This window comes from Calidris pugnax, unplaced genomic scaffold, assembly GCF_001431845.1.
Source record: "Calidris pugnax isolate Ruff unplaced genomic scaffold, ASM143184v1 scaffold151, whole genome shotgun sequence".
NCBI classification, from domain to species: Eukaryota; Metazoa; Chordata; class Aves; order Charadriiformes; family Scolopacidae; genus Calidris; species Calidris pugnax.
Window position 1 is genome coordinate 103534 of NW_015090874.1, and position 25304 is coordinate 128837.

Here is a 25304-nt window from a genome sequence, read left to right on the forward strand (position 1 = left end):
TAGCTCACTGCTTCTGATAGGGAAAGTCCTGAGGCTCTGCAAAGCCACTGCACTTTGTTCTCTCCAGACATGGAATGACTCAGTTTCTCCATGGTGACTCATCTGGGTCATTCAGCTCTGGGCTGTCAAGCCTAGAAGGGGGTCTTATCCAGCTGTATTCAAGAAAGAGATGGGAACGGATCACTGGGGAGTCTTAATGAGCTTTTCCTACAGAGAGATCTGCTGGATGTGTCCTTACACATAGCCTTCTGCTGAATTTGGTACACACCTATCATCCAATCTGCTATCCAGGAAAGGAAAAGCATTTTAAGGTTTCAGGTTTTCAGTTACCTGTTTGCTGGGTAAAAAGCACTATGCTCTTTCTCTTAGCTTTCACTATCCTTTCCCTGAGCTGAACTGGGACTCCTCATTTATTATCTTTGGAGAGTATTAATAAAAAGATCATTCTATACTAAGACCAGTTGGCCTCCCAAGGCTTGCAGGCTCAATAATGTGGAGAAACAAGAAAAACAGACCATTTGCACAGCTTTCAGCTTACAGGCATTCCAAGAGTCCACATCGCACCAGCTGCTACAAACAACTTACAAAGAGACACAGGACTGAAGTGACAGTCAAATGTAGGTAGGTGAGGTGGCCAGGGGATAGAAAAGCCTGGCCAGGTCAAAAACCACCAGAGAGACAAATAATCCTGGAAGGACCTGCAAAAGATGGGACAGCCTCTAACAGGGGTGGTTCTGCTTGCAAGCCACCTGAACGGCTCGCACCAACAGCTTGGTAAACCCCAGCACAAGGATCAATCACCCAGACAGCCTTTTAAAAGGTCTTTAACACCTAGAATTTAATTCTTCTTTTTCTAAAGGCTCTAGAGTTGCAGAGACAATTTTGAAAGCAGGACTGAAAGTAGAACTAGAGGAGGTGGGCACCTGAGTTTGCAGAAGACAGCGTATTAATTAGTAAGAGACATAATTCAGATGCACATTGTAATCCTTTGTATCTTTGTACTGCTAGGAATTCGTAGATGAAAGCACGGACAAAACTAATAAAGTTAAAGCAATTTATATCCTTCTGATTGGTGGACATGGCGGAAACAGTGTTTTTGCAGCATTTCTTTGCAGCACGACATAACTCTCTGAGAGCACGTCCAGCAGGAGCACACTATGCACATGTGATGAGTTGATTAAATGTACAAATGGTCTTTCTCATTTGGTGTGCCAGTGGACCTAGCCTAATTGGTATGTGCCACTCAAGAGAGCTGTAGTAGTTCCCTCAGCACTCACTCCTCTCTACCCAGTTCCTCCCCTGGCTCCAAGTCACATTCACACCCAGACTCAGCACCACACAATTCCAGCAGAGTCCTTGACTGCTCGTGGCTGCCTCTCTGTGCATCAAAGGAGGAGGAAATATAAAGGAAGAAATGCTAAGATCCTCCTTAGCCCTTTCAGCTGAAAATCACCATTACAAAAAATTCTTGGTAAAGGACAGAAAAAAACCAAACACTTCAAACATGATTTTGCTTAAAAAGACTTTTTTTTTCTCTCTTTCATCTCTATATTTTAACGTCACTCAAAATTTTTAGCTAAAAAAATATCCCACAAAACTCTGTTTCCTCAAGGGTGTGCTCCAGCTGCTCTCCCAGTAAGAACCTTAGAGATGCACCTTATTTCTAGTAACACAGCTACTAGCTGTGCAAACAGCTGGAATATCAACAGAAAGGATGAGCAGCAACATAAGGACAACCAAGAAGAAAGAAACGCTCCGTTCATATCCCAGCATACTTGGAAAAGAGAAAGGGGAAGGAAAAGGAACATATGACATCTCTGCAGGGTTTCAAAGTTTGGGAGCGCTTCTTCAGGCCTATTAAAATCCACCATCTTCCTGACCTCAATAAATTTGAGGGAAGAAACCCCCTCCTCAGAGAAACAGATTCTTTTACTTCCCGTCATCATCATCATCATCTTCAGGGAAGAGCGAAGATCTACACAGCCCAGTGGCTCCTGAAACCTCCCTCCCTTCTACACTGAGAGAAGAAAATAAAGGCCAAGTGACCATAAAATGCAAAAGCGTTAATAAGCATCCCAGCAGGAGGATGCAGGGTTTGTGTTTACATGGGAAGGACAGAAGTACACGTGGTAGACAGGACTGATTCAGGGCAGAAATTGCAAACACTGACACGAGCCAATTTTTACATTTTGTGAAATGTGCAGGAGTAGTTTTTTCACCCTCCAGTACCTTTCTGTATGAGCTCTAAATGACAGCTCACAAAGAGGAGAGAGACCTCAGTTCATACTTATGTAACAAGACTATTTTCTTGATGGCGTTAACACAGCTCATAATAGACATGAATTTCTACCAGAAAGCTACTATATCATTAATTGCCATTAGTCACCTTGGAGCCAAAAAGTCAGTCCAACAAAGCAAGGAGTAGCTGAGGGTAGAATTTAGGATTGGATTTGGAGTAGATTACAAACTCTTTGAGGCACCCTCATTTGTTTCCATGAGTTGTGTTTACAACATTATGAGCAATTGGCAGCTGCTCCATCAGCCCTGCCACCACAGGCAGTGTAACAACACACAGCAGCCTGGAACTGCCCATCTATTCACTTCCTATACAAACCAGTATTACTCTATACCACTGATGAAAGCAATCCACAAAATGAAACCAAGGAAACACATCTCATCTTTGCAAGAAGGCAATTACCAAAACTGTGTTTAGTCAGGGTTGGGTTCTGTTCTCAATTGTGCTGTTGAAAGCGTGCTGTCTCTCCCCTGATCCCAAGTGGTTCTGGCACGATGGTGTTCTTCAAAATCAGCAAGTTCAGACACACTGCATTCTTCTTAAGACACAATTAAAGAAATTTAAAAAAGCAACTGACCTCTTGCCGTTTGAAATTCTGAACGTATTCTTCAAACTGTTCATCTTTTGTTTCATCCGCTTTTCCTAGTTTTTGAAGTACCTGTATTGAAAATAAAAAGGAACAACTGAATATTTATGCCACAAAAGCAAAGACACTGCTACTTGCAACACGTCTGTAGCTCACACAACCTGTGTGCACAAGTGTTGCCTGCACCGCCGTTTCTGAAGTTCACACAGGAAACCATTTTGTCAAAATAAAATTAAAAAAAGGATAAAAGCAGGAGTATGGCATGTGGATGTGCGTGTGGAAATACACTTCAAAGTACAGAGTCCTTGGGTGGTATCTGGGTGGATTTTTGTTGAAGGAACTTATCATTTAGCAAAGAATCCCAGGGTTTCAAAGGGAGGAAGAATGAGAGAAATTTGCTAGAACTGCAAGTTGTCCTCCCATTCAGAGAGAGAGAGAAAAACATAATCAAAGTGCATTAGGTTTTTCTTCTGTTTATGGCTCATTACATCAAATGGTATTAACATTACCCTTATCTGCATGATTTTCCACATAAATCATAGAGAATAAAGAACTGTAAGGCCGCATGAGAAACTGTCCCAGCTGATGCTTATTTAAAACTTCTACTGATGTTCATATTTGCTTCCCTCATTAATTCAGAAGTGGATTGTCATCCACTAGATAATAAATATACTGCCATATGTCAGCAGGAAGGGCTATTCGTGTGATCACAATCTCAAATGGAATTTGACACAGCTACATTTTACACTGTATTTAACTACAATAAACGTATTCTATTATTAAATCCTGGCACCATCTATTCATTTTAATATTGAAGACTTACACATAGCTGCAAACAGGCTTTGTCTTTCTTGTCAAGCAACCCCCAAATCTATATAGAGTACTCGTATGCAGCAGGATGAACCATCATCTCAACACAGTGATGTTCAGATTGCTCTCCCATGACAAATTGACCAAACTTGCCATTTTCACAGGAAAAAGCAAAACCAAACATATTTTAAAAAAACCTCACAAAATAGAAACAGTAGCAATTAACTGATACTATGAATAAACATATAAATTCCTAGATTCTAGGAATTCTATGATTCTATGAAACCTACCTACCATATTACTACCTATTCTTCTTAAAACAAAGACTGTACAGCTCCAGTCCTAGCACGTTCTCTCTCTGACCACCTGCTTCTCCCAACCCCATCCAGCCCCACAGCACAAAGCCAGGCTGCACAAAGGTGGGGTAAGCATTGCCACCATGGAAACTGGAGGTCAAGATGGTCATGAAGGTGATGTGATGCTACCCGTGGACCTGGCACACGGAACTTCAAGGACATTTTGATGCATTTACAGCAGAAGGACAGAAAGAATGACATCAGAGAGGAAAAAAAAAAGACAAAAACAGCCTTTTGCTGCCAATAGCTATATATCAGCTTTTCATTTCCCTGGGTCATTTGGCCATTTTGGGCTGCTTTTAAGCCTGCTGACTAGTCCCAAAGACCTCATGCACTCTCATCACCAACCTCCTCATAAAATATTTAAAAGTATCACAGATGGTTTTACAGAAGAATCATTTAATTTAACATCTCAAATCATCACAGACCTTCACGTTGCTCCTTGTTGCCAATGAGCCAAACAGCCTGCCCCCGACTGCGGCACGACTTTGATCCACACCAGGAGTCTCTCTGAAAAACCCAACGTTTCTTTTTCAAAGAGGCAGCTGCCAGGTAAACCTCCTGACCACAGCAATACCTTCAAACCATGTTCACTGAACAAGTAGCAGGCAGGTTAACTGTAGCCTGAGTGATTTCTAACACAGGGAACCAACTGCAGCAAGGAAGGTTGCCATGATGAACTCTTTTCTCTTTCCCAAAAATATCAATGGCACACATCCGTGTCTCCACACATGCACTCAGGCCCAATAGCACAAGGCTCAGAAGGGAAGAACTTACCTCTCACAGCACCTACCTCCCATGGTTTGGGTTTTTTTTTTAACCTATATCCAACTTTCAGTTTCTGTACAGGTATTTAGCTGAACTGAGACTAAAACGCAGTGTTAGAACTTGGCCTCTGCAAAACCCAACTCTAATCTTAATCCAGGGTTATGCTAAACAATCATTAATAACATAGCTTCCCAGTTTTCCCAATCCTAATCCAAACTGGAACCACAGATACATCACATGGTTGGATCTAGAAGTTCCAAGCCAGTGGCTTGGCATCAGCTAACAGTACTTGCCCTCGTGGAAGTTCTGCAGCCCATGCCATACACACAGACAACCAGGATTCACTCGTTTCCTAAATTCAGTCCTAATCCCACCCCCACAATTCTATATAAAGACAGCATAGCAGACAGGGACTAGACTAAACTGTGCCTCACAGGTCCCTTTAGATCCCATCCATATGGCCCCATGGACCACTGAACATATAGCTCAGCCTTTTCCAACCACTAATTGTAAGCACATCTTTACCACAGGTAGTCTAAACAGAGAGATCATAGAATCATTTAGGTTGGAAAAGACCCTTGGGATCATCGAGTCCAACCATCTCCCCTACTCTACAAAGTTCTCCCCTACACCATGTCCCCCAACACCACATCTAAATGATTCTTAAACACAGCCAGGGATGGTGACTCAACCACCTCCCTGGGCAGCCTATTCCAATGCCCAACCACTCTTTCTGTGAAAAACTCTTTCCTAATGTTCAGTCTAAACCTACCCTGTTGTAGCTTGAAGCCATTCCCTCTTGTTCTATCACTAATTACCTGGGAGAAGAGACCAGCATCAACCTCTCTACAGGTAAGGACTAGGGTTAAGAAAAGGCAAGCAAACAGCCCGCGAGCATTAGGCTTAGGTATTGGTCAAGAGAAAACAGACTGAGAAATCCCAGGTTACTGGAAAGAATCTGATGGTCCTAAAAGGTAAAATGAAGGTTGTGCTCAGGAGCAGCAAGTGCCTAACCTCTCTTCTAAGCCTCAGTTCAACCACCCTTCTAGACAGGGATTAGATTTAGTTAACAGGAATAGCTCAGTTTATTGGTGGCCCCTGAGGACAGGAGAAGGGTAGATGGCCAGTGTTTTATAAAAGCCTTGGAGTGCTCTACAACATGCCAAAGAAAGGAGATCTGGGCGGATAAGTGGCTACTATTTTATTTTAGGTGCATGTGGTAAGTAACCCATACCGTGGATTTGGATTTAGGCATTAGAAAGAGGAAGAGCAGAGGAACCAAAGCCGTTGCTGAACATTCAAGATGTTCAGCCTGTCAGGCTCAGATGAGGCCTGGACTCAGAGAGGGCAGGTGGTCAGCATTAATTTTTTTTTTTTTTCTTAGCACACCCATGCAGAAAAATAATGTTTGGGGTCAGGGTTAAGAACATCTACTAATGTTCACAAAAAGCCTATGCTGTTTAAAATAAAATAACTTTTAAAAAATTAAAGAAATAGACCTGACTGAAATCTCAATCAATGTTCTACAGTCAAGTATTTTGTAGTCTTCTGAAGACTGTACAAAATAGCTGACAAACATGATCACCCTATCCATAAAAGAAATAGGTAAAAAGCTACTCCATTTCACATAATTAGCCTAAATCAGCTGCCAGTAAGTTTTCTCTTAAAATGCCATAAAAAGACAAAAAAAAAAATCAAAATAATACAGACAGAATTTGAAACAGCTGCTTGCTTTTTCTCTTAGTTTTAACTGTGGTCTCCAAACATGATATTGTACAATTTGCTTAATGCACTGAATTACATTAAGGATCTAGAATGAATATCTGCATTGACTCAGCATGTCACCAAGAACACATGAACTAAATAATTAAGTCCAATTAGCGTTGAGAATGAAGTCAAACCTAAATTTGATCTGACAGTAAACTTAGATGCTGCCGAGTAAACATATGTAGAGAAAAATTGTCTGGCAATGTGGGACTGAGATAAATAAATGACAGAATCTCCACAAACATATAATATTTGAGTTAGGACATCAAGCATGTCTGATATCATTCGTAAATGTCACCAAGAGTACATGTCTAGATACAAAATGCAACAGTATTTCCATTTGGGGATGTTGCATCTTCAGTAAACCTTTTGGAAGGTGGAAAACTAAACAGTTCCCCTTTAAAGTCTTCTAAGTGGTTTCATTTACCAAATAAAACATTTCAGTTCTGTGAGGATCTGAAGTGTTAGGAAGACAGTTTGCTGTCAGTAATTTGCTGATCTTGAATTAAAATGATCCATTTAACAATGACTGTGATGTTAAATGTTGCTAAGTGTCTGAAACATGCCAATGAGAGGAAACTAATATAATAGAAAAACTTACAGCTGAGCTTGAGTATGCCTGATTACATTGAAAACTCATGTCTCGTGGCAAGGATGACAGTGTTATAATAGCTTCTGATACCACCACCCTGATCATAGAATCATAAAGTCATCTGGGTTGGAAGGGTTCTTCATCCAACCTTCAACCTAACTGACAAAATACCATCACTAACCCATGTCTCTAAGCACTATGGCAACCCAGCTTTTCAACACCTCCCGGGATGGGGCCTCAACCCCTTCCCTGGGCAGCCCAGTCCAAGGCTTAAGAACCCTTTCCATGGAAACATTTTTCCCAATCTCCAACCTGAACCTCCCCTGGTGCAACTGGAGGCCATTTCCTCTTGTCCCATGGCCTGTTCCTTGGGAGAAGAGACTGACCCCCCCTGGCTACACCCTCCTTTCAGGGAGTTGGAGAGAGCCAGAAGGTCTCCCCTCAGCCTCCTTTTCTCCAGGCTCAACACCCCCAGCTCCCTCAGCCTCTCCTCACAAGACTTCTTCTCCAGACCCCTCACCAGCTCCGTTGCCCTTCTCTGGACCCGCTCCAGCCCCTCAATGGCTTTTTTGTGGTGAGGGGCCCAAAACTGGACACAGCCCTTGAGGTGAGGCCTAGTACAGGGGGAAAATCACCTCCCGAGTCCTACTCCCCACACTGTTCCTGACCCAGGCCAGGATGCTGTTGGTCTCCTTGGCCACCTGGGCACACTGCTGGCTCATATTCAGCCCACAGTTGACCAACAACCCCAGAAAATACCAATATGTAATGATATACCTACCCATCCTCTCCTCAAAAAGTTTCTGAGAGTATCGCAATTCAAGGAAAGAAAAATAAATAAATAAACTGATTCTCTGATACAAACTGCGGCCACCCAGGAGCTGCTTTAAGAGCAGCTCAGGTCCCCGCACAGCAGCAGCGGGATGGACAGGGGTTGACAGTGACCTCACTGGACACCCCAACAGGCATCACCCCCAGTCATGCATCAGTATTCCTAAAGAACGACCAACGTGTTCAAAACCACTCGGGGCTGAAAAACAGGACTGCTCAGACAGGACTACCCAGGGCCAAGACTTTATCAGAATTTCCCAGGACTGCTAAAACAATGAAAAAGCTAAAAACTCATCTAATTAGCCACGAGTAGTGCTACTTAAGGATATTACAGAATAATCGCAGTAGGAAAAGCAAGACAAACACTTGTGAGAGTCCAAAAACGTTGTCAAGGTGTCACTGCCAAAATCTTTTGAGAAAAGCAAAGTGCTCCAGATCTTAGCAGATGCAAACTCATGGATCTACAGCGCTGTTCCACACCACTTTTCTTCTAATACCATTCTCTGCTACAACCTGTGAAAGAAATACTAGGATTGCATATGTGCAGCTTTCCAAAGGAGCTTCAGGATGGTACTTCTGGGCAGAAACTGGTTGAAATGAAAGCAGACCATTCAGGAGAAATCATTTTAGAGTTACCGATGTGCAAAATATCGTACAGACTTCAGCAAAAGCTCACAAAACTGAAGGAAGTATTTGGTCAAAACAAAATATAAGCTTTGAAAGAAGCTTCTTACGATGCACAACAAGAATGCTTATCTGAAGTGAAAAAAAGAAACACAATGGGATAAGTCTGAGGAAAACATGACTGTATTTCAGCTACAAAATAGTATATGACAACTCCTAAGGCAAACATACAATGAGTCCAAGCTTACCACAGCCTGGGAGTAATTCCAGACACAGAGAAAACTCTACCCCACCAACCCCAAACCAATCCTCTCCCCTTCAAAAAACCCCACACAGGCAGTGCCAAGTTTAAAAAGACCTTTTTTTTTCACATGATAGGATGTTATACAAAGCATCCAACACGACAAAAACATTTAAAAGTGTCCAATTTGAAAAGTTAAGCATGATCCATGATCCCAGCTGGTAATTGAGAAGTACAGAAATGAAGTTTAAGAAACCCTGTTTGTCCCAGAAATTAAAGCTAGCTTGGAAGACAATATATTAAGGTATGAAGCCTAGAAGAGAACTGGTTCCCAAACATACATACTGACTCTCACTCAAGCATGAGAGCTGGGTGTTAAACACAAGAAATAGAACAAATACTAACTGAAGCCACATGAGATGCCCACCTCCTCACCATTAGCTCCTGGGTAGCTGAAGTGAGGGAGGACCCTCTACAAGGATGTTACTCAGTTGTTTCCCTGCAAAGCAGGGCAGGAAGAGATACTGAACTCAAAGATACCTAAGTGTAAAGCTGATGGAACTACATGTTTAGTTCAACTAATAGAAAGTCTCCTCTCCAATGAGATAACACTCCTATCTAACTGCTCCAGATCTACTTGAGTGGCATTTAAAAACAAAATAAAATGGTTTTTTTACCATGACTTCAAGGTCTACAGTCTTATCCTGCCTCCATTTCCCTCCAGCACTGAAATCTCAAAATATGGTCAGAAAAAGACAACAGGCAGAGAGGTATTTTTCAACATTCCTATATGGTGGGATTAAAATATGCATAATGTAGTTCATAAAAATTAGACAGAATTTCCTAATTTGAAAAATAACAAATGAAAGATTCTTTAAAAACTGGTTAAATTTTTCTCTAGTACTGTATTGTTTTCCCTTTGTCTTTTGGGGTTTGGGTTGGTTTTTTTGAGCAAAGTCATAACTGTATATAAGTAATAAGCATGTTAAAAATATGAAGTCCAAGAACTTTTTGGTACTGTATTAATTTCTGCAGAAATTAATTTACATAAAATATGACTTAAAGTCTCAGCGTACACGTGCAAAGCAATTGTTACTTTCAAAGGTAGGGAAAATGAGTCATGGGGTAATCAAGGTGGGGTTTATTTAGGGTTTTTCAGTTTTTTTCTGCAAGAATTTCTATTTGAAAGCACTGGAGTAAGTTTCTGACTAAACAGAGCAAAAGATCAACATTCTTTTGTTTTCATGCTAATAGATTAGGCAGCTGAGCACTTTAGGGAGGAAAAAAAACCAGTATTTAACACTTCCTTTATAGGGTTAAAGCCTTGGCTTTCCAAACAAGCTCAGTTTTTTGCCCCATAGGATTTTGTAAACTTTGTAGATCGGCAACCAGAACTTACCCAATAACCACAGATCACCATTTTATCAAGGAGTTAAGATTCACATCTGAAGCAGCACAGCGTATTGCTCAGTTTCAATACTGCTATAACTATTTTGATCCCAACATAGCTCCAATGCAACAGCCTCCAATGCCCCTATTTTCCAAGAAATTGACTGAATTTGCTACTTTCCACACTATACAGCCTTCCACACTTTCCAAGGACTCGGTCTTGCCTTCGTACTGCAGCTGCTGCTATTCCACCATCACGTTCCTGCAGAAACACCAGGTGACAGTGACAAATGTTTGCCCAAGCCTCTGTTCTCATTAACACCAGCTGGAGGGCTACGGAAAAAAAATCTCTTGGTCATCAACAGGCTCTCAAAAGCCTGAAAAACCTGTTTAAAACAGAATCCTGACTATTTTTACTAAGGCGACTATACAAGATGCAGAAAGACACTACAATAAAGCTCTTCCCTGACAAGCAATTGCTTGGTGTGGTGCTGATTTATCATAGGACCACTCCAGGCATCCCGAGGACTGCAGGTGGCCACCAGGCAGACATGGGAGCCGAGTCAAGAAGGGTGATGCTCTGGCCTGGTTTTAAGGTCTCAAGAAGATCCACCGGTGCGTAAAACACAGAGATGACGATTTAAGAAAACATGTTTTAAATCATTAAGAAGCAAACAGTGACTCTCCAACACAGAACACACAACACCTCTTTTAAAAGAAAGAATTTCTGTGGAGATGGCCAATAATTTTACAAGAGCTCAATCAGACACAGAAGGAAACACAAGACTTAGAAGAAACACCTACGCTCTCCCCCTGCTCTGACCACTCTTTCTTCCTTATCTTCAGCATAATCCACCATCTATATTGTTTCCACTATTGATCTTAGGAGATGACTAAGCTTAGCTCAGGCTTCCAGATCTGTGATTCCATTAGGTGATCTGTAGTTATCACCTCTGTTTTCACCCTGTGTACTCCTGTGGAATTAATGGTATAGAGAATTCCTGAGCATTCAGTAAATTGCAGCCAACCTTCACTGTCATGCAATGGATCTTATATCTCTAATATTGTACCAGTATTTGTTCCCCAGCCTACCATTTAGGCAAAAAATTCCTCCTTTGCCCACCATCTACAGCTGAACTTCATTGCTGAAGTCAGACACAGTGGATCACATACTAGGAGAAAGACCATCATGGCAAACTGCAATTTGGGAAGGTACCAATTGGTGGAGAACTGCAACTCCCCTACAACCACCCTAATATATGACAGAGCCCATTTCTGCTGTACAGGGTCACAAAGCAAAAGAAACATCATATCCTGAATTGCATTAACGCATGAAATATGGCCCAAGCAATGGAAGAGGGCAGCTGTTAGGTAAAAGGTACTCTCTGGTATGAAAGAGCATAAAAATGACTCTACGGGTCAGATTAATTGTCCGTATAATTATCAACCACTCTCCCCCCCTTCCCAAAGAAACTGCCCAGGGAAGATCCATGAAAAATGTGCAGTGACGCTCCTGCAGAACCCTCTCCTGACCCCTAACAAACTGCATTTCAATGAATTCCTGATGTGGACTCTTTGCATTTTATAGCCCTGATAGATTTTTCTCATTGATGGATTGTCCTGCTGCTTGTGAAGCTCTGCTAAAGTATTCGCTGTTTCAAGAAACATGAAGGTTCACTTTTCTCATGGCTCTTTTAATTTTGTTCATTTTTTTGTCAGCTTTTGCTTGCTGCTTCTTTGAGTATTGTAAAATACCTTGATGCATGGGAACAGTGTGCTATCAAATGAGAAGAGTACTGAATAATATCCAGACAGGCATAAAATATTAGGATAGGACAGGTTCTCTTAATCAAAATTGAAAGAGGAAATGTGGTCTTTTTACACAGCCTAAATGACAAATGTGAGCGTTACGCTATGCAAGATGATCACAATAACCTTTCTGCAAATTACAGAATCTAATTGTACATCATTGCCCAGATGATGTAAAAATGCTCCAGAGACATCCACAAAATAAACAAGATTATGAATCCTCTCAGAATGAAGCCACAGATTTCTACATTAGCCCCCGGCCGTTCAGTTAAAAACAGGGAGTACTTTACAGAAACCACTGACTTCCACCTCACAGGGCACCACAATGCGTTGACTGTCCCTCACCTTGTCCTGTAGCATTCAGAAAATTTGGTCTACTAGAAGCAGGAACCCTTGCAAAATTTTACATAATAGTTGCTGGCTATCGTTCCACGTAAGTGAGATCCTAGAGGTCCAACAGTAAAGCTCAGCTGGGCAGTAGGAAATAAAAGAAAGTGAAGGATGAGCTCTGGAGTTTGGAAGGCCTTGCTTTCCTGATGAGAAGGGAAGGTCTGACAATCACAGAATTGTCTAAGTTGGAAGGGACCTTTCAGATCATCTAGTCCAACCATCAGCCTAACTCTCATAAAAAAACATCACTAAACCATGTACTGCCAGGGACTTCTCCTGCTTGTCTCTGGGGACATTCACAGGGTTTAATGCTATGGGGCTCTCCCACATGGTAAGGTGGTTCATCAGACACTCTCTGCGTGGATTCTGAAAGGTGTTTATCCCCAGTGGATGTGAACGTCTGGCACAGCTTCAAAGGACTGCCACGAACAGCAAAAACTAAACTATGGAGAGGCAAGCTGTTATACCAGCTTCCCCCAGTCTGTGTGACGAGCCTGTGTAACAGGAGATGGCATCCAGGTAGAGATGCTGGAATGATGCAACACAGGTGATTTTCATGGGATGTGGCTTAAAGAGGAAAACAAAATGGAAAGAAGCAAGAAACAGCATAGACCAAGCTCAGATGTAGAGGGGAAAAAAAGAGTGAGAAATCAAAGAAAGAATTAAGAGGGAGAAAAACCATTAAGAGAGAAGACCAAGCTAAAAGCAAAGAAACAACTTTGAGAAGCCGTGGGTTTGATTCGTTTGCCTTCCTGTAGGCATCTCAGATGGCACAGGATGTCTCAAACATCTCTGTGCAGGTGGCAAACATGACACAGGACCTATGGAAGTGTCTTCTGGAATAGCAGCTTGAGGGGAGGCAGGATGAAACTCAGGCAGCCGACGTGTGGGCAGCTGAATTGAGCTATGAATATCACAGCAACATCTACAACCCTCAAACTTTTGAGTTTTCTTTCCCCTCATAAAATCTCTTAATGCGATAATAGTTCCTTCCTTGCTCACTTTACCATTAAGGTAATAGGTAAATGGGGTCCAGGAGAGGCAAGTAATTTCTACACCAAGTTCAGAAGAAGATCATCACAAGCAGGGTACAAAATCTGATTATTCCAGACCAGTATCTTAACCTCTGGGCTATCCTCCTGCAAAAAGGAGATTTGTATTACAGAAATCTGCTGTGTTCAGATTATCTGCATCAGAGCTAGGCAGAAGAGGAAGAGTGAAGAAAAAAAAAAAAGGCATCTTAAAGAACTGGAAAGACAATCTGTTTGCCCTTCCCTGGCTATTATTGCATTCACACTTCTCAAAAAGATTGATCACTCCTTTTAGTTGAACAAGAGCTAAATTTAACTGCCTGCACAATTAGCAATAATATCCTTGGCTGAATTTCTGTGTCCTTTACTGTATCCCAAATAAATCAAAAAGCTACTCTGCTGAATTAATCAAAAATTCCATCAGTTGTTGTTGCTTCTTCCTATACTTAACTTACTCATCTAGCTGCCAAGTACCTGGATATCCTTCTAATAGTGACCAAAGTATCTCAAACTTGTAGAGCTGGCTGGGCATCCAGGCTCACTTACACTCTCCTCATCACTCTATTTCCTTCCATCTTACCAGTTCCTCCACTTTCTTATGCCCCTCTGTGCTTTCTGTTGAGCAGACACTTTCCTTAATACTGGCTCCCTCCAAAAACTAACAAGAATGGAAGAAATACGGTATTTTCTGCCCTGATAACATTTAGCTCTGTTCATGGGACAACTTCATTTTTCCGATCTGTTCACTTTAGGCAGTATTTGGGATACAAGCTTTTCAAAGTAGAGACCATCTGATTCTTTACCCATGTACAGCACCAAAGACAGGGGACCATCATCTTCATTTATCTGAAGATCCTACCAAAAAGCCATGATTAATAATAACTTATCTTCTGATGTTTCACCTGTTGACCAGCTAGTTCTTTTGTTGTCTACTTACTTGATACTCCTAGTTCTCCCAAACTAGGAAAAAAAGGCTCCAGCAGCCACTTGAAAAACTTTTTTCACCATATTTTCAATGCATAAAAAGTTGCATAGAAATAACTGTAAGATAATTACCATTCACAAAATTTTAATTATTCAAATTAGATTTGAAAATCTTTTAAGCTGGAAGCAGACACAATGTAATAAACAAACCTGTCTCTTGTACAGAAGGAACACTAGAGCTCAATTCTTGGATAAGGAATCTAATATAATTTATCATACCAAATCTTCAGCAGTGACACCTGATAGGCAATCTGTTATCTCTAAATTAATGAAGTTTTAAGCTCAATCCTTGCACAAGGAATCGAATATAATTTATCATAACAAAGTCTTCAGCAGTGACACCTGATAGACAATCTGTTATCTCTAAATTAATGAAGTTTTTCCTGGGCCAAGAAGAGAGATATCAAATATAAAATTGTAATTTATCTGTGGCTACCATAGTTTTGCTTTCTTAATTATCCATTTCAATTCTACCTGGAAAAAGGCAACTTTGTCCTTTGCAGACTGTCTCTCTGGATTTATCACAAGAAGTATGTGATATTCTTCCTGTCTGCTGGGAGTCAAAAAATAATCAAGCAAAAAGCTTTTCAGTCACAAGGCCAAAATAGAGATCATATTCAAAATAAAAGACCTTGAATTTAAAATGCAGATACGTTCTCCAACTGTCTAGATCCACAGGATATATATATAGCAAACTCTTGTTTACTTTATTTAGCTCTGATGATATGCTTTCAGTGGATCAAAGAACTTAAGGAAACCAGGCTTTCACTTTAAATAATGATGCTTTTCAGGCTATTTCCCCTTGTTCACATTGTGGTATCTGATTTTTTGTACTCAGTTCTGAGATCCAGTGGCAATATTTCCTATTGGTCTTGATTAAACTCAAACTGAACCAATTTATAATAAAAGAAATGGATTTTGGCACTAAGTAGATAAAGAGTGTTAGTGGTAAAATATAATGCCCCCTCAGCAGAATGATATGAATTTGGTAAGGCTGATTTGATAGCATTATAGGGATCTCTAGGCTACTTATCACAAAAGGTACTTTACAAATGAAAGTAATTTTTTCAACGTGGAGGAAGAAGCAGATAAAAGCTTTCCCAAAAAAAGCAGAACTGCTTGGGAGAAAAAAAAAAAACTGATTTAAAAGAGATACTTTGATTTGATAGAATACATTTTTCTAATGGTTGCCTGTGACATTATAATCCACATCCTTAGACCCAAAATTACAGTTACATCAGTGACCGTGCAGAGATGATAACAAGCAGAGACAAGAGTTGAGCTGCTCCTGACATGGGTAACTAACAGAGCTCATTGCACGGCCTCAAAGAGTTAACAGGGGAATTGACTTTCCTTCCACTTCACCGTTACATCTACGAGACAGGCTACTAGTGGTTTTGTGTCTAATCAATTCGACTTCTAAATTAATCCATATGCTCAAAGCAGCAATACAGATGCCCAATCTTGACTGCCTCCTCCAGTCTGAGCTGCGACATTTCCACACATACTCCTACTTGCAGAGAAAGGTCTTGGCTGAGGCTAGAGAGGGATGCCCACATTTGGTCCAGGACACCCTGGGGTGCGGACACTGCCCACCCTGGTGCTCCTTCACATCCTTCTCTCTGCAGACTCAGGATAATCTTCATTACAAGACTGGGGTAGTAGAGCCCGAAGGAAACAAAATCCGAAGTTTCCAGCGTGGTGTGATGGCTTGCCAAAAGAATATTTCACCACCTGTTAAGACAGGCTCATGTCATGCCACACATAGCAACGCAGAACATGAAGATAACTCTGCAAAAACATTTTCCAGATTGATGTTCATCTGTGGAGGAATTTACTGTTTCTTCATAGATTGTTAATATATTGCACACTAACTACCAGCGATGTGCCTGACGTGGCAACACTTGCTGATGGGCTACTCTTCACCTTTGGGGTGCTCTAGACCTTCCTCCTCCCTCTTCTTCCAGAGGAGGACGGTGACACTGACATAGCACTTCCAGGTGAATTCACTCCTCTTTAGATGGAATGATAAATAAGTTTGTTTCAAAATATTCAGGAAATCTCCCAACAGTATGAAAAATTGGATAGAGCAAGTTCACTCAGGTTCAACTAATTTAACAACCCAGGAAATCTTTGAAGCCACTCAGGTCTGTCTGTCCGTCTTAAAAATAGCTTTTTAAAATATTTACTGACCACAGGAGAATTATTTCTGACTTATTGGAAGAATCTGTGAAGGCATAATCTCATTACAATCACAAATTTTCCAAGACCAGCTCTATAAAGGAATTTATTATATTTAACCAGCATAATATATAGCTAGCATTATGTGCTAGTCAGGTACTTCTGAAGAAAGTTATGAGCTTTCCTTCTCATTGCTTTCTAGAATTATTCAGCATTTCTGCATTCCTGAAGGTCAAGCAGTACCTCACAACATTAAAGTGTTCTAAAGCTGCTCAGCTAACAGCATATTTCTACTTTTCTTATTAACTGCTGCTAAGGATAAGCTTGCCTGTTTCTCAGGGCTTCATGTGCATCACTTCTTCACGCTCATCCCAGGTCATGGCCTTTTAGTTCTTGAAGAAATTCTTTAGAAGTTATTTCAAAAGCCAGAAAAAAAAAACAACAAACAAACAACCACACTCAGGCAGACACCTGAGGCGGGGGGAACACCACAAATGAAACAGGACTTTAGGATGGCAGATAAAAAGGAAAGAAAGCTCTGAACCAAAGCTGAGGTCAGTGAGGACTACTGGCAGTGGAAGCGTTCCAGCTTTGACACCCAGATTTTGCATGAGATGCTGAAGGCAAATAGGGCTTCATCCTCTTCCACAGGGCCTGGGGATGAGAGTCCAGAATTAGCCCTTTCTGGGCACAGCTGAGCGTGGTTGAACATGGCAACGTGTGGTGTTGCTCACATCAGCAGGGCACAGGTTGGGTACACTTTTCAGGGAAGTCTCATCTCTGCTGAGCAAACAGAATTTCACTGAATTTCACTGAACGTTTAGAGTTGGAAGGGACCATAGAGATCATCTAGTCCAACTCCCCTGCTAAAGCAGGACCACCCAGAGCTTGTCAGAGCATGTTACTCAGGAGCATCCAGGCGGGTCTTGAAAATCTCCAAAGAAGGGGACTCCACACCCTCCCTGGGCAGCCTCTTCCAGGGCTCTGTCACCCTCAACGTGAAAAAATTCTTCCTCATATTCAAGTGGAACCTCTTATGTTCCAACTTGTGCCCATTGCCCCTTGTCCTTTCACTGGCAACTACTGAAAAGAGTCTGGTTCCCTCCTCCTTCAACCCACCCTTGAGATACTTGTAGGCATTAATAAGGTCTCCCCTCAGTCTTCTCTTCTCCAGACTAAAGAGTCCCAGCTCTTTCAGCCTTTCCTCATAAGGGAGATGCTCCAATCCTTGAATCATCTTTGTTGCCCTACGCTGGACTCTCTCCAGTAGTTCCCTGTCCCTCTTGAACTGGGGAGCCCAGAACTGGACGCAGGATTCCAGTTGTGAAGAAGTCCCATTCTATTCAATGTGCTTCAGTGGAAACAATGCATTTATGAGCTCTCAGATGGTCACAGTTTCCAGGCAAAAAGGTGTCCAGAAAAGGAGCCTATCTGCCAATGCTGGAAAAAAACCCAAAGTGGCATGCAAGCACTGCTGTACTGTGAGAGATGGCATGTTCTTCTGGGGTCACTACTCATCTGGAGTCATGTTCCAGATGGTCCTTTCATAGAAAAGCACCACGTCAGAGGAATGTACCACAGTGAGGACACAATTAACAAGGAGAAAGAGTCCAGGATCTGGACAAAAGACATTTTCTATACAGAGAAAGATTTAAAACAAATAAGAAAAAAATATCACAAACCCTGTAAGTGCAAGGAAATTGAGAAAATAGCACTTCCAAAAAATAAGACAAAATAAAATAACAGTGTGATGCTGTGGCCTTACGCCTGTTACCATAGTCACCAAGGCATGCTGCAGAAACAGCAGCCACAAAGACAAGCTGGAGTGACCTTCATCAGCAAGTCCTATGCTGTGAGGCCTCTCAAACTCTTCAGAAGCAAACTGTTTGCACTGAGGCTGAAGCCATACTTCTGTCAACAGCTCAACAGAAATCTTCATCATCGCACGTAAGACAGAAGGAACTTCTTCCACAGGATCACCGAATCATAGAACGGTTGGAGTTGGAAGCGACCTTAAAGATCATCCAGTTCCAACCCCCCTGCCCTGGGCAGGGACACCTCCCACCAGACCAGGTTGCTCCAAGCCCCATCCAGCCTGGCCTTGAACCCCTCCAGGGATGGGGCAGCCACAGCTTCTCTGGGCAACCTGTTCCAGTGTCTCACCACCCTCACAGGAAAGAATTTCTTCATAAGATTTAGTCTAAATCTAAGGGAAGAGGCACAGCCTAGCTACTACTGAAGACCACCAGAATATGGTACCTAGCTGAACTCAGCTGGTACACCTGGATGGAAGAGGGCTCCAAGTTAACAGTCCTTCACACTTGAAGTGGCTGGAACAGCAGAGGACAATGGCAAACAACTCTGGTCTTTCTCCTACACATCAGCTGGGCTGGTGTCCTCCATCCAGTGGCAAAGATGGAAAAATGGATTACTATTTTCTTAAAATCACTTAGTTTAATAAAAAAAATAAAATTAGAATATCTAGAATTCCTGCCTTCAGTCTACTCTTTTCTCCATTGAGCAAATACCATGATTTCAACCTTCCCTTGTGGTCAAGTTTTCTAATGTTCCACTATTCTCTTGGCTTTTCTCTAGACTCCCAACTTGCAGGTAACTTTCATTTTTAGTTATAATCTAAATTGGAGTTTCCTTAAATTTACTCCAGGCCCTTGAATCCCCTTTGATTTTCTTTTCAGCAGCTTTGAAAATCAGTCACATGTAGGAAAATAATTAGAGAAACACTTGATGTATTTTAAACTCAGTGGTAGAAAGAAATACGTTAAGCACTGAAAATCAGCTTAGATATGAAAATGGATCTGAAAATGGCGTTGAAATGAAAAAGCAGCAAAGGAGATTAAACTACAGCAACTTGATATTCAGGGCTAAATCCTATGAAAAAAGAAAACAAAACACTTTGCACATCTCTCATCAAAAAGATATCCATTCCTCGGTGTCTTACTGCACTTGGAGCTCAAATGTACAGTCAGTCTAAATACTCCTATCAACCATGGCCACCACAGTAACCGAAATCTCCTGAGGACCTCTTACAATCATTATAACACCTCTCTTTCTAGGGGGAGGAAGGTGAGGCACAGGAATTGATGAAGCAGCTGTGCCAGCCTGCAATTAATCACGCAGTATGCCAAAAGGAGAGCTTTAAACTGGACATCAACACCATGCCTATACAATCCTCTCTCAACCACTACTGAGCAACAGAAAGAACCAAGAACTGGACATGTAGATGGTGTACATCAACACCATGCCTATACAATCCTCTCTCAACCACTACTGAGCAACAGAAAGAACCAAAAAAAGCACATATAACGAGAGTACAAGTAGATAAAGAGGTCCAAATCTTGATTATTCCCACGTATAACGAGAGTATGAGTAGATAAAGAGGTCCAAATCTTGATTATTTCACACAGATAATTAATTAGATTTGTGGATCTGAATGCGTGAGAAAGACAAGCAGGATTCGTTTCTCTATCACTTCCCAATATAGACATACATATGGCAACAATTTCTTAATATTGTCTATCATACCTACTCAAGCTGACATATTTTTTGCAGCAAAAAAAGTTAAAAATCAAACATACTGGTGCGAAAATAAGTAAATCAAAGGTTACGGGGAATATTTCTGTAAGCATGAAACCTGATTTGAATTTTTTCCTTTATATCAAATGCAGTCCCTGAAATTTCCACCTGTGTAAAATAGCTTCTGCAGCAAGTACTTTCTTAACAAAGACATTTTTTAAGTGACTTTGATTATATGCTTTCATAAAGAATGCTTTTCATATAGTGAACCATATTGGCTTTAAAAGGCAAGCAGAACTGTAGGCATTGAGAAATAAATTTAACCTCTGGCAGCTACTTACAGATTACAAATTCACCCCAGTCATAACATTTTGCTCATTTATAGGAACATAAAGGAGCTTTTCTAGGAATACAGAAGTCTTTGTCACCCAGGGGTATTGAAGGATGTTAGACAAGAGCACTTTAGGAAACACATGATGTTCTTAGATGTCACTTAAAAAAATACTGTTTTTTTTTAATTTAAATGTATAGAGACATTGGTTCTAACAGAGATCGCTCCACGCATTATAACACCACAGAAGTTTGTTTACTGAAATACCCAAAGTTGCAGGGATAAGTTGTCTGTCCAGGGATGTCTATCTCAAGTATCTTCAGGATTCCCTTGACTGAGTAAGATCACAGCTTGAATGATGTAAATCCCTTCAGAGCCAAGGGGATTTATCTCATGGGGGAACTCTACTGCGGTGTTTAGGCCCACGTGCAGCAGAATCAAAGCCCACCAGTCTCATTGGAGGGCTTCTGGAAATCCAGCCTCACACTAAAGACATCCCAGCATTTACATTCTGGGTGAATATTCTGATTACCCTCGTGCTGTTGCAAGATAACAGGAAAACAAGACCTAGGACTTTGAGTGCTGCAACGAAAAATTGATCCAAATAACAACTCTATACATAAGGAAGGAACTTTACTGAGTGCTGCAATGAAAAATCGATCCAAACAACAACTCTATACATAAGGAAGGAACTTTACTTCTAAAACCCGCAAAAAATAGACTGAAACTGGACCAGGCATGTATGGCATAACTCTACAGGAACTTGGAAGTGATCCACACTTGTGACCTCCTCTGTTTTGCTTGCCTGTGTGGTGCAGGAAGCTCCCTCAGTTTGCACCCTAAAATGTGTATGGACTCCCCGAGGTCCCCTTCAGCTTGGATGGAAGCATCACACTTTACAAACAAATATAATTGTGGGCTTTATCTGGTATTCCACTCTGTTAACGAAGATTAGTACCAAGAGGATTTGTGAGAAGTTTGATGCAAAGTTTCTTAAATGCCGAAGTGAAGACTGCTACCAAATCAGTCCCATTTTTATCTGAAATATCTGTATGACATCCAACCTAGGGCAGCAAAGTATATACTGTAGTTGGTCACCAGATCTGTCCCTAAAAAGCCAGCTTTCTGCTCGATGGTAGAAGGCATTGATGGCTGGCTACCGAGGTATGTAGAAGAAGAGATGGCTACAAAAAGGCTGACAAGGAAACAGATGTACCCTGCTCCATGGTACGCAAACCCTCTTTGTGCACATGATTCTGAATTATTATTACAATAATAATACAGGAGAGGACTATTACAGGCCCCCTCTTGATCCAACATACCTATGAAGAAGTACTTGTACTTCAGTCTGAGTCTCAGCACCTCCTTGTTGCTGAATTCTACCTCCCCACTCCCTTCGTACAAGATAATTAGCGTGATACTTGAAGGTAGCAGCTCCCAGAAAGACTATGGTTTCCAGGGAAATAGATTATTATTTTCAGAATCCTCTTATCTACTACAACAGTAACAAAATACTCTAGTAGAAAGATTTAATGCATTCCAGAAAAAAGTCCTATAATAGCTGACATACAGAAGTTGTGGAAGTTGGTCAATACTTTGCTTCTTTTATAATTTATCTCTGAGTATTAGATTACACACTATAAGACAGAGTCTATTAAATTTTGCCCAATGCTTGTCTCTGCACAGACAGTGAGGTTGCTGATAGAGCTAAAAGAACTCCAGTTCCCCCTAGGGACTATGGGAGGAAAACAAAGAAGAATGCTACCTACATCTATGAATTTTTAGAAACAAAAGTCTTTAAAGGCCTTCCCCAATCCAGCAATCACCGGGACCATGGCATACCCTTTGCTCAATGCTGTTTAGGGCGAAAAAAGGCCCTCTAGGTATTTGCAGTGATCCTCTGCAAGTACTTTAGAATCATAGAATCATATGGGGTTGGAAGGGACCTCTGGAGATCATCTACTCCAAACCCCCTGCCAAAGCAGGTCCACCCAGAGCAGATCCCACAGGAATGTGTCCAGGTGGGTTTGGAATGTCTCCAGAGAAGGAGACTCCACCACCTCTCTGGGCAGCCTCTGCCAGGGCTCTGCCACCCTCACAGGAAAGAAGTTCCTCCTCATGTTTAGGTGGAACTTCTTATACTCAAGTTTGTGCCCATTCCCTCTTGTCCTGTCCCTGGGCACCACTGAAAAAAGACTGGCCCCATCCTCCTGACACCCTCCCTTTAAGTATTTGTAAGCATTAATTAGATCCACCCTCAGTCTTCTCCAGACTGAAAAGACCCAAGTCCCTCAGCTTTCCCCCCAAAGAGAGAAGCTCCAGGCCCCTCAACATCTTTGTAGCCCTCTGCTGGACCCTCTCCAGCAGTTCCCTGTCCTTCTGGAACTGGGGAGCCCAGAACTGGTCCCAGTGCTCCAGCTGGGGCCTCCCCAGGGCGGAGCAGAGGGGCAGGATGACCTCCCTCCACCTGCTGCTCACACTCTTCCTGATGCCCCCCAGGATGCCATAGGCCTTCCTGGCCACAAGTGCCCATTGCTGGCTCAATGCTTTACACCCTTAGACCCTTACATAAAGCTCAGTGCTCTACACCCTTAGACTATGGACCAGAGATCTATAGAAGCTGTCAGGCCAGCTTTTGTCCCATGAAGGAAAAGGTACCAATTTGCAAGTGCTGTACTCCGATGGGACTTCCCCAAATTAACAAACCTCTGCCTTGTTCACGAAATGCACCTATCGCAGCAGTACTCTGGCACCCAGTTTCCTTCTATTTAGAAGGAAAAGCAGCATTTTCTGCCTTTCAGCAAAGAGGGTCTTTTCTCCTCAGCAAAACAACAACAAGGTAGCTAAGTATTTGCAAACTTTAGAATGGGGCCATTACACTGATTGCCTGTCATGGGAACAGTTTTTAATATTAAAAAGTCAACTTTCATACTTTACTCCAAGTCCTTACTCCAGAGCAAGTTTCTGGGACGGTCACTGCTCTGAGCTTGCCTGGGGGATGCCCGCTGCAAGCACAAGGCTATAAACCCCCAAGGACTGCAGGGAATGAGGCATCCAGGGGTATATATAAATATATATATACACACTGCCATATATATATAGCATATGTACACACACGTGTGTCCAATGATGCAAATATATATTATTTGTTAGTGTTATATACATACACGCACACACTCATACATGTATAAATACTCTCCAATACACTCCAGCCTCAAACAAGCATTAATTCCATGGTACTAGAGTTAATCCGAGTTAAAATCATGGACACACATAGAGTGCCAAGTCCTCAATACCTACTGGGTGGATCTAGAGATGAACTGTTACCAGTTCGCTTTCCTTGGGAGCTCAGACCCAGCCCACATATCCTGGACTCTGGGGAACTGATAAAAACAAAAGCAATTCCATTGTGTGCCATTTTATCCCAGATGGGAGAGTTTTGGGGCCAATCTCTCCTTCAGGTGGGGACATCTGGGAGGTCTAGCATAAATAGACACCAGCCTACACAGCATCTCTGCTAGAAATAGGTGGTATAGCCCCATTTAAGTCTCATGTACTCCAGGAACGTCTAATTTTGAGTTTCTAGAAACACAAACGAGAACGGACCATATAACCGTAATTATGCTGTTCACCTGTTTTCAAGGACTCTATAGAAGACTATTTTTTTACTCATCCTTTATTGCTACAAGTGATATGAAATAGTTTAAATAAAAATCTAAATATTAAATTAGCATAACTGAATTATAAAATTATCAAAATCTTAAAACTACTCTTTCAAGTCTCCTTGAAATATGTTATTTCTAAAACAATTCCATTAATATATACCCAAAGTGCAAGTCAATATACTAAATGGAGTAAAACATTTTATATATTTTTTTTGTATCTGTCACATTTACCAGACTTCCTTCTACAACGCAAAAAAAGGCCATTTGTACTGAAATCCAAACCATGACATTAAGGAAATGTAACATCATCAAGTACCACACACAAACCTCTTCTGACTCCATTAATAAATTAGAATGCTGTGGTAAAATGAAGCAGGAAAAGCTTTATTTAATGCACGTTATAAACTCAAGGAATCAGCTCTTAGTGAGTGTAATTTTACAGATGTAATGTCCTAATCCTTAACGATGATCCCAAAGGAGACAGAAACCTTGAATTGACTTATGACCTATCCTCTTGTGATGTAAACTACAAACATGCATTAAAATCTGGTGCCTACCTTAGACTTCATCTCATGCTGAGTGATAAAACTTCAGGACAAGACTTCTACATCAGCACTCCTGGTCTATTTATGCCCCTCCTTGACTATAATTTCGACTTGTCTCATGTTAATTAAGTCCATGCAATGCTCTTGGCTGCTGTGATTCCTGGGGGCCTGCAGGGACACTGGTGAAAATAGAGGCAGGTGATTACACGAGGCATTCCCAAACTGTGACACAGTGTCAAGGCAAAGGAAGTTCACGAGATGCAACCTACAGGAAGGTGGCCTGAATAACGATGCTGCTACTCTGAGGGTAGCTCTTGCCAAGTTACCCATGTGCTTCTGTTTATGAAGACCAAGGGCTCTACATCAAAAGCTCATAATATGCGAAGTAATAACAAGACATCGTTATAATTCTTAGCTTTGTGCCTCTTTATACTTTTCTTTCAGAGCTGAGTTTTATGCTTTAGAGAATCACAGCATCATCCCAGAATGCTATGGGGTTGGAAGGGACCTCTGGAGATCATCCAGTCCAACCCCCTGCCAAAGCAGGTCCACCCAGAGCAGGTTGCACAGGAAC

At 41.5% G+C, this 25304-nt stretch overlaps 1 protein-coding gene across 1 annotated transcript in view; it reads right to left on the reverse strand.

Moving 5' to 3' along the window:
- AMPH (amphiphysin) overlaps positions 1-25304 on the reverse strand; it is a 152164-nt gene that overhangs the window by 77678 nt on the left and 49182 nt on the right. Inside the window, exon 2 of the mRNA XM_014946158.1 lies at positions 2874-2954. Within this exon, the coding sequence (XP_014801644.1) occupies positions 2874-2954 (81 nt within the window). The remainder of the gene's footprint in view (positions 1-2873; positions 2955-25304) is intronic.